Genomic DNA, 10,800 nt, shown 5'->3' with positions numbered 1-10,800 from the left:
AGAAACCCTGGGAGTGGGACCCAGCAATCTGTCTTAATAGACCTTCTAGGAGATTCTGGTGCTAAGGAAGGAGACCGCAGGTCTTGTCTATCTCTGTAGTGGGCCGCGTCTGGGCCAGAGTAACTGCTTGTTGAAATGATCAGAGATCTCAAATGAGGTCATGCATGTTGGGGTGTGTGTGTATGCATGTGTGCGTGTTGTGTATCTTTATGTGTGTGTGTGTTTGGTCTAGGGTCCAGCACATAGTAGGTGTTCACTCTTGGGGGTGGGAATAATCACTCTAATGTCCGTGTTTGAGGACTGCATTGCTGGTGACCGCTGAGCCCACAGAGGAGGAAGAGAGCAGGGCAGAAGATTCAGGAGGGGATGCATGGCAACTTCTGATGTCACAGTGCCCCCTTCACTCCTGACTTCTGGCTCGTGGGTCACTTTGGGGCAGGGGCAAGAGGATGGTTAACTGCAGCAAAGAGAGGGCCAAGGACAAGTGGGATCAAGAGCACAGGGGACAGCCGGAGACAAAATATAAACTCTGGGCAGGGGAACAGCCAAGATAGTGAAGGAAGAATGGGGAATCACAGAAACTTCTCAGGTAACAGTCTGGGCCAGAACACTGGATGTCCCCAGAGAGCGAAGTCGAGGGTGAAAGTGAAAAGGCTCACAGCCAACTTCCAGGAGAAGGTCAGGTCCTTCACCAAAGAATAATCCTGCCATTAAAGGGTCCCCAGAGTCCCCAGCATTACTTCCCTTCTGTGGATCCCAATCCTGGTCACCCAATCCCCTCAGGACTTTGTAAAACGTACTGATGCCCAACCCTTGCCAACAAGCTCATCCCATTCCTGGAATTCTGATTTACTTTGTCTGCAGAGGGCTCGAGCTCAGGTATGTCTATAATGACAGCCAGGTGATTTTATTGTGCACTCAGGGCTGACCACTGTATTTAAACAAAACACACACACAAAAAATATACCCCTGTTCCCCCCCATCCCCTGGGGGTGATGGGTTGGGGACGAGGGTGATGATGTTCCCACAGATGCATTACCTCTCCACAGAGCTCAGGACCAAAGGAATGTTTAGCCAGAACTGGTAAATACCTTTAAAAAAATTATTAAGCACCTATAGAAACCTATAGGGACAAAGGTAACTAAGAGGATTTTTACAAAGCAATAATAATCAAGTCACTTATTTAAAAATAATTAATCATGCTTGTAGTCCCACCACTTAGGGAGGCTGAGGCAGGAGGATTGTTTGAGGCCGGGAACTCAAGACCAGCCCTAGGCAACATAGCAAGATCCCGTTTCTACAAAAATAAAAATAAAAATAAATTAGCTGGGCATTGGTGTGCACCTGTAGTCCCAGCTACTCTGGAGGCTAAGGCAGGAGGGCCCCTTGAGTCTAGGTGTGTGTCTGTACTGAGTGTGTGTCTGTGTGAGCCCAGGAGTTTGAGGCTGCAGTGAGCCATGATCATGCCACTGCACTCCAGCCTGGGTGTCAGTGAGACTGTCTCTATAAAGATAAAAATTAAAAAAAGTAATTTAGAACAAGGAATAAAAGACACCAGTGAATGAAACAAAAAATTAGTAAGAAACCTTACGATCCATGAATGCACCTTGGTGTAGATAGGGATGGGGAGAAGAGAACAGAAGAGACTCGTTTCTGCAGATGAGGCAGCCCTTCCCTTCTCCCCATGTGGGTGGAGGCTGGCCCAGCACCCAGGCTCCCACCCCAGGCAGTGTTTCTGGAGGCCTGAGCCCGAAGCCCACTGTTTGTGCTGGAAGCTCTTGCTTTACACTTGTTTGAGCTACATTGAGTCAGTATGAGAGAAGCAGATAGATGACGCAGGTTAAGAACATGGGCAGCCAAGTCCCTGGGTTTAAATCCAGACTCTGTCACTTGTCAGTTCACCCACTGGCCTGGGTCAGGGAGCTGACCTGGGTCCCAGGTCGTAGGCTTTCTCCAGGCTTCCTGGTAGGCTCTGCCCTCCCTCCCCCTCCCTTTCCCTCCCTCCTTCAGGGATGTCTTCTAAGTGCTTACCACTTGTGCAGGGCACAAAGAGGGTTTCCCCACCAGCTGTAGAATGCTCAGGCCCTGTAACACCTGGATCTGCCCCCAGGTGCAGCAACTCTAGGATCCTCTCTTGCCTTCCTGCTGCTGCCACCCTTAGGGGTCTGGAGTTCTCAGGCTGCGCGCTGCATGTCCTCCCCACGGTGGATGGCCAGGCTCCCTCCCCCTCTTGCCCGACCACAGCAAGAGCCCCTTGGCTGCCATATTGGAAGGCATTAGCGTGCGTGTCAGTGCATGTGTAGGTGTATGTGTCTCTGTGAGTGTTTGTGATATGTCTGTTTGTGTGTTTTGTGTGTTGTGTGTATCTTTGTGCGTGTGTGTCTGTGTGTTGTATGAATGTCTTGGTGTGTATCTCTGTGCTGGTGTATGTGTGTCTGTGTGTTGGTGTGTGTGTATGTACCTATGTGTCTTTGTTGTGTGTGTGTTGGTGTGTCTGGTGTTGGTGTGGGTCTGTGTTGGTATGTCTGGTGTTGACGTGTATCTGTGTTATGTGTGTCTGTATGTTGGTGTGTCTGGTGCTGGTGTATGTCTGTGTTGGTGTGTGTCTGTTGTGTGTGTGTGTTGGTGTGTGTTTGTGTTATGTGTGTCGGTGTTGGTGTGTCTTGTGTTGGTATGTCTGTGTTGTGCATGTTTGTGCTGCGTGTGTCTGTGTGTTGGTGTGTCTGGTGTTGGTGTGTGTTTGTGTTGGTGTATGTCTGTGTTGTGTGTGTGTTGGTGTGTGTCTGTGTGTTGGTGTGTGTCTGTGTTTTGTGTCTGTGTGTTGGTGTGTCTGTGTTATGTGTATCTGTGTGTTGGTGTGTCTGTGTGTTGGTGTGTGTCTGTATTGTGTGTGTCTGTCTTGGTGTGTGTTTGTGTTGGTGTGTGTCTGTGTTATGTGTGTCTGTGTGTTGGTGTGTTTCTGTGTGTTGGTGTGTGTCTGTGTTGTGTGTGTCTGTATTGCATGTGTCTGTGTGTTGGTGTGTCTGTTGGTGTGTGTGTCTGTGTGTTGGTGTGTCTGTTAGTGTGCGTTTGTGTTGTGTGTGTCTGTGTGTTGGTGTGTGTGTGTTGCACCCACTTGCACTTTCTTGAACCCTGCTTGATGTCTGTGCCTCTGTTCCTGTATCCCTGCTGGTTCCTTCCTGTGCTGGCTGTCAGCAGAGCTGTGAGTGTGGATGCCAGGCTGGAGTGAGCGAAAGAGCAACTGCTGGTATGGGCCATTCGCTGGGGGATTTTGGCAGAGAAAAGGAGCAAAATAGAAGTAACGGAAGCTTGGGGGTCAATGGAAGAATTTTTTAGAGGAGGGGAGACTTGGCAAGGTTTGAAAGCAGAAGGGGAAGGGTGCATGAGGAGGGACATTTGGAAAAGTGCTGGAGAGGGGAGCAGAGGGAAGCTGCCAGGGAGGTGCACCAGCAGGGATTGGGGTGAGGGCTCAGGAAAGGACACAGAAACCCCATTCCAGGACTTGTTACCCAGCTCTCAGATTGCTAATGCCCAGCACCTAGTGCTGCCACTCAGGAATCAGCTCCAACTAGCAAGGGGTGGGAAGGGAAGAAGCGAGCTTGGAAAAGGCAGCTGCTGCTGCAGTGGGGGTGATATGTAATGCTCATGGACCTGTGCTAATCATTTCCTCCTTTGACTTGTGCCAGGCGCCAAGCCTAGGGCAGGTGCTGGTCTCTGCCTTTGACGGGCTCAAGGTCTATTTGGAGTGTGGATGCATCAGCTCTCAAACTCGAAGACTTGCATGGCCTAGGGGTCTCCACCTCTCCCATTGGCATCTCCATCCCCATCCCTGGCCCTATCCCCAAGCTCAGTGACGCATCACCAGAGAAAAACGAGGCCAGAGAGGTTAATAAGTTACCCAAGGTCACACAGTTGGTCAGGAGCAAGACTCGAATCTAGCGCTGCCTGATGCCAACATTCGAGGTCTGCCCCTCCATGCCATACTCCTAGAGGGCATTGGGTTCCTGGTCCCCGTGCTCTGTCTGACTTCTGACTCTGTTACTTGCTTGACCTTTGAATATCACTTTGCCGGCTCCTCTGCCCGCCTGACTTGGACCCTTGCTGATTTCACCCAGCTTGTGAGTCTCAGCTCAGACTTCTCCACCAGCTACTGACCCCTGGCCAGACCCCAGCCTTGTATCTTCCCTAGGACCTTCTGGGGCTCCCTCAGACCCCATTTCCTCAGGCCATCCACATCTCTGATGACAGAGATGACAGACAGGCAGGCGGGAGGATGCTCAGAAGATGGTGTTAAGGAGGAGATACTTTAGGTTGGAATCAGCCAGCATAGCCTCTGGCACATGGCACGGTGGAGAGTGGAGAGCCCACCGCAGAGAGGGCAGCTGGGGGCAGCTTCATGGCTCACAGAGGGTGGAGCTGCATGGAATGTGCCGGGAAAGTCAACGAGGAAAATTTGGCCAAGTTACAGTGAGCGCCTAGCTGAAACCGGACACCAAGAATTTGTAGCAGGTCAGGCCTGCTGCCTGGGAAATAGTTGGCCTACTTTGCTTTTCAGTTTTCATCGTTTATTTCTAAAATAAATGTTTATTTTACCTTTGTATTTAAGGTTTTTAGGAACATGGGAAAGAATAATTTTGTTCTGGTTTTAGACACTTACTTTTGGCCTTAGAGAGACACGAGCCAACTTGCTAATTACAGCCTAAACGTCAGTGTTTGATGGTGGAGTCTTTCTTTGATAAGTGCAGCTGCCTGGTGGCACATCTCCAGGCTTGGCGTTCTCCACCCTGGCCCAGTGATCCAAGATTTCAGCCCCACTCATAAAAACCCTAGCCCTCCCCTACCTACTTCCCCATTGTTTCCCAACACGCCTGATCTTCTCTCCTTACCTTGAATCCAGGGCTCTTGACTGATGCTGAAGAGAATGGCACACTCACACCCACACACACATGCATAGCCCTGCAGTCATCTCAACAATCTTCATTTCCCTCCTTCTAGCAGTTTTTGTTCCATTCCTGTCCACCTCCTCCCGCCCCCATCTCCTGCTCAACTATCTTAATATCTTTGTTTTTTTAAAAAACAAATTTGAAATATGAAGTGCTCAAAGCGAGGCATACAGCTTACATCTTGGTGATGTGTCTAAAGTGAACACTCAGTAACAATCACCCATGACAAGAAATGCAACACTGCTAGCTTCTAGAAACCTCCCTCCTTCCTTCTCCCATCAATAACCCCTTTCTTTAATCCTCAGAGGTCACTACTCTCCTGAATTTATGGAAGTCACACACTTGCTTTACACTAAATGTATTTCTAAACCCTATATTTTGCCTGTTTTTTGAACTTTATGTAGATCGACTCATGTTTACTCTTTTGTGCCTGGCTTCTTTCACTCAGCATTATGTTTGTGTGATTCATTCATGTGGCCGCAATAGGTATAGCCCGTTCCTTTTCATTGCTGTATAGTATTCTACTGAATGAATGCCCATATATATGGGCAATTCTGTCTGCAGCATCCAGCTAAGGAACCCTCTGTTTCCCCAGAGGACTCGGCCCCAAAGTAGGGTCCCTTTGTGGTTTGACTTCTACTTTTCTTTAGAATCTTTTCTTTTTTTTTTCTTTTTTGAGATGGAGTCTCACTCTGTTGCCCAGGCTGGAGTGCAGTGGCGTGATCTCGGCTCACTGCAAGCTCTGCCTTCCGGGTTCACGCCATTCTCCTGACTCAGCCTCCCGAGTAGCTGGGACTACAGGTGCCTGCCACCACGGCCGGCTAATTTTTTGTATTTTTAGTAGAGACTGGGTTTCACCGTGTTAGCCAGGATGGTCTTGATCTCCTGACCTCATGATCCGCCCGCCTCGGCCTCCCAAAGTGCTGGGATTACAGGCATGAGCCACCACGCCCGGCCTAGAATCTTTTCTTGCTAGAGACCTCTCCCCTAACCCTTGAGCACCCTCTGTATTGGCCATTTCTGCAGTTCCCTAAGTGTGCTGTGCTCACCGGCTTTTATGCAGCCTAGCCTCCTGCTACTAATTTTTTAAGGGACTCGAATCTGCTGTTTACTTCAGTCTCACTTTCGGCCAGTCTTTGTTTTATGCTTTATGCTTCAACAATATTGAAATATATTTTAATTTTTAAGACTACATACTACTTTGTCCTTTTCCTCAAGTTTTTCTGTTTTTCATCCCTTATTTGTTTCAGTAATACCTACTTATTATTCAAAATGAAACCTAGGTTCCAGCTCCTCCAAGAAGTACCTACTGATTCCTTTTATCTGTAGCCTATATTTACATATAGCCTATATTCCTATCACAGCAAATGGTGCACAGCATTGCACTGAACCATACTGATGGTGATCTGTGGCAAGAAAATGGTCCAATCTGGTGGTTCTCAAAATGTGGTCCCTAGATGACACCGGTCTTCACCTGGAGACCTGTTAGAGATGCAGATTCCTGGTGCTTACTCCAGGTCTTACTCCAGAATTAGAAACTCTGGGCATGAGACCCAGGAGTCTGTGCTTTAAAAGGCTCTCTAGGTGATACTGGTACTAAGGAAGCAGACCACTGGTCTCATCCATCACTGTAACTGGCAGGTCTGGTCCAGAATAAATGTTGAAATAACATAAACTCAAGTCATCTACCCGAGGAAGTCTTCCCAGCATTCCTACGCCGGGTGAGGAATCGCTTCTGTCCCTGTGGCAGCCCGCGTGCTGTAGCGGAACTGCAGAGGCCGACTTCCTTAAGGGCAGGGATTCTGCTGCCTTCCCCTTGCTATCCTTATGCCTGGCACAGAGCTCCATATTATAGTTTTAGGTCCTGGGATATACATGAGAGAAAAGACAGAACGATTCCTTCCTTTCATGGAATTCAAGTTCTAAGAGGGCAGGCAGAAAATAAATCATAAACAAACAAATGTAAAATAATTTCAGATAGCAATAAGTGCTGTCAGGGAAACAGAACAAGGTGATGTGATAGAGTTGGATTGAGTGGCTAGTTTAGAGTAGGAAGTTAGAAAAAGCCTTTCTGAGAAGGCAACATTAAGCTAAGATTTAAATGATCAAACACCAACTATGTAAAAATCTGTGAAAGTCAATCTGGAGGGAGGGAATGGTTGGAGTTTGGTGAGTTTGAGGACCGACAGGAGGACAATGTGGCTGGAGGGTGGTTGCGGGTGGGGAAGGTGGGGGAGGGAGAGAGAGAGACAGAAACAGAGAGACCTAAGAGGTGGACAGAGCCAGCCGTGGAAGGAGTTTGGATTTCATCCCAAGGGCTCTAGGGGAACCCTTGGAAAGGGATGTTTGGGTTGGGGAGTGGTGTGTACTGGTGCAGGTTTTAGAAAGATCACTCTGGCTGCTGTGTGGATAAAACAAATTACACAGGGGGCAAGTGTGGGAGCAGGGAGGCCAGTTTGGAGGCTGTGGGGGCATCCAGGCGGATATGGGGGCAGCACTGGGGCAAAATGTTTGATCATGTGGAATTCTGCTTCCACTGTATTAGATGTATGGATTTCAGGAAGTCACTGAACATTTATATACTTTAATTTTACCCTCTGTAAGAGGGAATAATCCAGCACTTAATGCAAATGTTTGCTGGGAAGGCTCAGTGAGTTAATAAGTATAAAACATAAACACCTATAGTGTGAGTTATTTTTATATTATTATTATTAGCAGCAGTAGTAGTTGTCATAATTGTAGAATAAAGAGAACGAAGGATTTAAGATAATTACAGGTTGAGTTGACATGACTTGATAGTGAATTGGATTTTGAAGATGAGGGGAAGAGGAAAAGATTCCTAGTTTTTGGCAACAGGTTCATTAGGGGTGCTGGTTAACAAACTGGAGGAAGGCCAGTGGGGAAGCAGGTTTTGAATGTGGTGGGAGAGAGAGGTGTCAGGAGCTGTTTGAATGAGGTAGGTTGAGGTACCTATAAAATATCTGTGAGGAGATGTCTGGCAGGGATTGGATATAAGAGCCTGCAGTTCAGGGAAGAGCTTATGGCTGGAAACACACTTTTGGGAGTTGGGGCACTGTGATGAGTTTGCAGATGAAGAGCGAAGGGTGCCTGGGACAGGGGCTCCCTTACCCTAAGTGGAGCAGAGGAGCAGGAGCCAGCATGGGGCCTGAGAAGAGAGGCCTGTGAGGTGCTGGGACTCAGGAGAAAGGGGCCTGCTGGCTCCCTTGCCAACAGGTCAGATGAGATAAGCAGAAGAGGCAAAGGAGATCATTCCGTTTGGCAGCATAGAAGTCATCTGCTGAGTGAATGAAGGAATTCTACCTCATTGGTTGGTGCATCTCTTTAGAAATCACCTCAATAGAGGCTGGGCGCGGTGGCTCATGCCTGCAATCCCAGCACTTTGGGAGGCCGAGGCGGGCAGATCACGAGGTCAGGAGATCGAGACCATCTTGGCTAATGTGGTGAAACCCCGTCTCTAATAAAAATACAAAAGAAATTAGCCAGGCCTGGTGGCGGGTGCCTGTAGTCCCAGCTACTCGGGAAGCTGAGGCAGGAGAATGGCATGAACCTGCAAGGCGGAGCTTGCAGGAAGCTGAGATCATGCCACTGCACTCCAGCCTGGGCGACAGAGCGAGACTCCGTCTCAAAAAAAAAAAAAAAAAAAAAGAAATCAACTCAATAGAGAAGCCTGGCTGTATACGTTCCTTGACACCTACCAAGAGTGAGAGAACAGTGAGGGGAGGGGCCTGAAGACAACAGTGGAAATGGCCTTCTCAAAGCCACCTTCAGAAAGGATGGCAGAGACCCTGTTGGGGTGGGTGCTACAAGTCAAAAGAAGCCCCATTTGTCTTGTTGTTCATTAGTGGAGGGGAGGTTCCTGCCTCTTCTGCAAAAAAAGTTTTAGAAATCACCATGAAAGAGTGGCCAAACTGAGGTAGAAAAAGTGTTCCTGAAACTGGAACCAAAAATTTCCAAATGACAGCACAGTTTGGCATAGCTGTTCTGAGTCTAGGAGCATTGGAGCCCTCATGCCATTTGTGTGACCTCCCCAAGGCAAATCATGAAACTTGCAGATTTTCTTTATTATCAAGTGAGGCAGTGACAGACCTGCTCAATGGTCCTTAAATTTTCATGAGCAACAGAATCCCCAGGAAGGCTTGTGAAAATAGATTGCTGGGCCCAGCCTGCAGAGCTTCTAGTGCAGTAGGCTAAGGTGGGATCCAATAAATTGCATTTCCAACAAACTCCCTGGTGTTGCTGCTGCTGGTGATGGTGGTCCCAGGACCACCCCTTGACAGCCTCTGTCTGGATTATACAGGCTCCCCCAAAGCAGGGACAGTATCCCTCCTGCTCAGCTGGCTCAGTAGGAGGCCCTCAATAATTCAGATTAAATGAGCGGATTAATAAGCCTTCGGTGGTGTGTCCCTCAGGGCTCAGGAATGGGAGAACGCCGTGGCTGTCACGGGGAGACAAGAGTGAAGGCTAGGATGAAACAAACTGTTATGCTGGACATTTAGTGGTTTGTTTCTTTGGCCTCTTCACAATGACCCGACTTGCCTCTGCTGCCGCCCAGCAGCCCCGCCACTGATTAGGACTCTACTCAGAGCTTCTGGTGGCCAAGGGGTCGTCTTCGGACTGTCTGCATTCTTCTCCTTGAACGTTCCTAATGTGAAGACTCCCGCCTCCGCTCTGACTGTGACAAATCTTCCAACAATTCAGTTCAGGCCTGCATCTTCGTGAATGGAATTTAGGTGGAATTTTAGGCAGAGGGACACAGTGACACAAAGGTGACACAGTGACACAGAGGTGATTTAAGGGGCAGTGTCTTTCCAAGATTCCTTATAGACCCCTGGGTAAAGCAAGTCCTTATTCTCCACCCTCCAGAGCCGGAGGAAACAGGGTGGGACCCTGGCATACGGCTATTGAGAGATGGAATTTGTTAAGTCCTAGTAAAAGCGAAATGAATGTCGGTGGCCACATCCCATGGAGCACACACATCTTCTGGTTAGAAGGACTGTACCCTCGCCCTACACACAGAGCCTTCTTTCTTCTTCGAGGAAAAGTGACTCTTTCACGGCCTGCTGGGAGGCAAAGGAAATGGAAAAGTCTCGCAGCGTCCTGAGCCCCTCTCTGTTTCCTTCGGGCTTTCACAAGTTCAGCGGCCTTTGCACACAAGCTGGGTCCTGTAGGGGAACAGAGGGTTCTTTAGCTGGAGGCTGTGGAAAGCACTGCCCGTGTTTCCCTGGGAGAGGAGAAGCCCCGTGCACTGACCTCCTATGCTCGTCCGTGCCTTGGCAGCGTGTGGAGCCCCTCCTGTCCCTCCCTGTGGCCCCAAAAGCAAAGCAGCTCAGCGGGGGCTTTTTTGAGAAGCTGCTGAGCTCAGACCCTGCTGGCTCCACATTCCTGGATGATGAGGGAGGGATTCCAGTGTTTACTTTGAACAAATGTTTTCCTGTGTCTGAATCGACTGGGTGTTAAATTCTTCCAGATTTCTGGCTCCACGTTGCAGCTCCAACGGGACAGAAACAGGTTTACGGCAGTTGGCAAGAGAATGAAAGCAGGGCCCATCTGGGCACCTTCTGCGTCTAGAATTTCCACTCTGTGGTTGGAAAGGCTGTTTAACGCCCGCTCTGTGGGCTCCATGCCCAGGCGGGGTTTGTTGTGGTCTCAATTCACAGAGCTCTGCACTTGTGCCTTTCACATTTCCCACCCTAGAGGGCAAAAGTTAGCTTTTCTCTTTGAAAACGCATCCGGGAATGAGAACAAGCCGAGTTTTTGGAAGGTCAGGGCTTGCAGTGTTTTCTCGATGAGTACAAACCCAGAAGTCGGGCTCATAAGGAATTCATTTGGTGGGACG

At 48.9% G+C, this 10,800-nt stretch overlaps 1 protein-coding gene across 4 annotated transcripts in view; it reads left to right on the top strand.

Annotated features, from left to right (window-relative positions):
• The first annotated feature begins 301 nt into the window (after positions 1-301).
• The window catches only part of CDRT4 (CMT1A duplicated region transcript 4), a 32,798-nt gene continuing 22,299 nt past the window's right edge, over positions 302-10,800 (top strand). Inside the window, exon 1 of one of the 4 annotated variants that reach the window (XM_054536225.2) lies at positions 302-589. Coding sequence is in view for 1 of the 4 variants with exons in the window: in XM_063718389.1 (XP_063574459.1) it covers positions 565-678 (114 nt within the window). In the remaining 3 variants the exon portion in view is untranslated. Of the gene's footprint in view, positions 679-10,800 lie in introns of all 4 variants that reach the window. The other 3 variants (XM_054536224.2, XM_063718389.1, XM_054536228.2) reach the window with 3 other exon arrangements.

Source organism: Pongo abelii, chromosome 19 (assembly GCF_028885655.2).
Source record: "Pongo abelii isolate AG06213 chromosome 19, NHGRI_mPonAbe1-v2.0_pri, whole genome shotgun sequence".
Lineage (NCBI taxonomy): Eukaryota > Metazoa > Chordata > Mammalia > Primates > Hominidae > Pongo > Pongo abelii.
The sequence above is the reverse complement of the archived record's forward strand: the minus strand, read 5'-3'. Positions and strand labels throughout refer to the sequence as shown.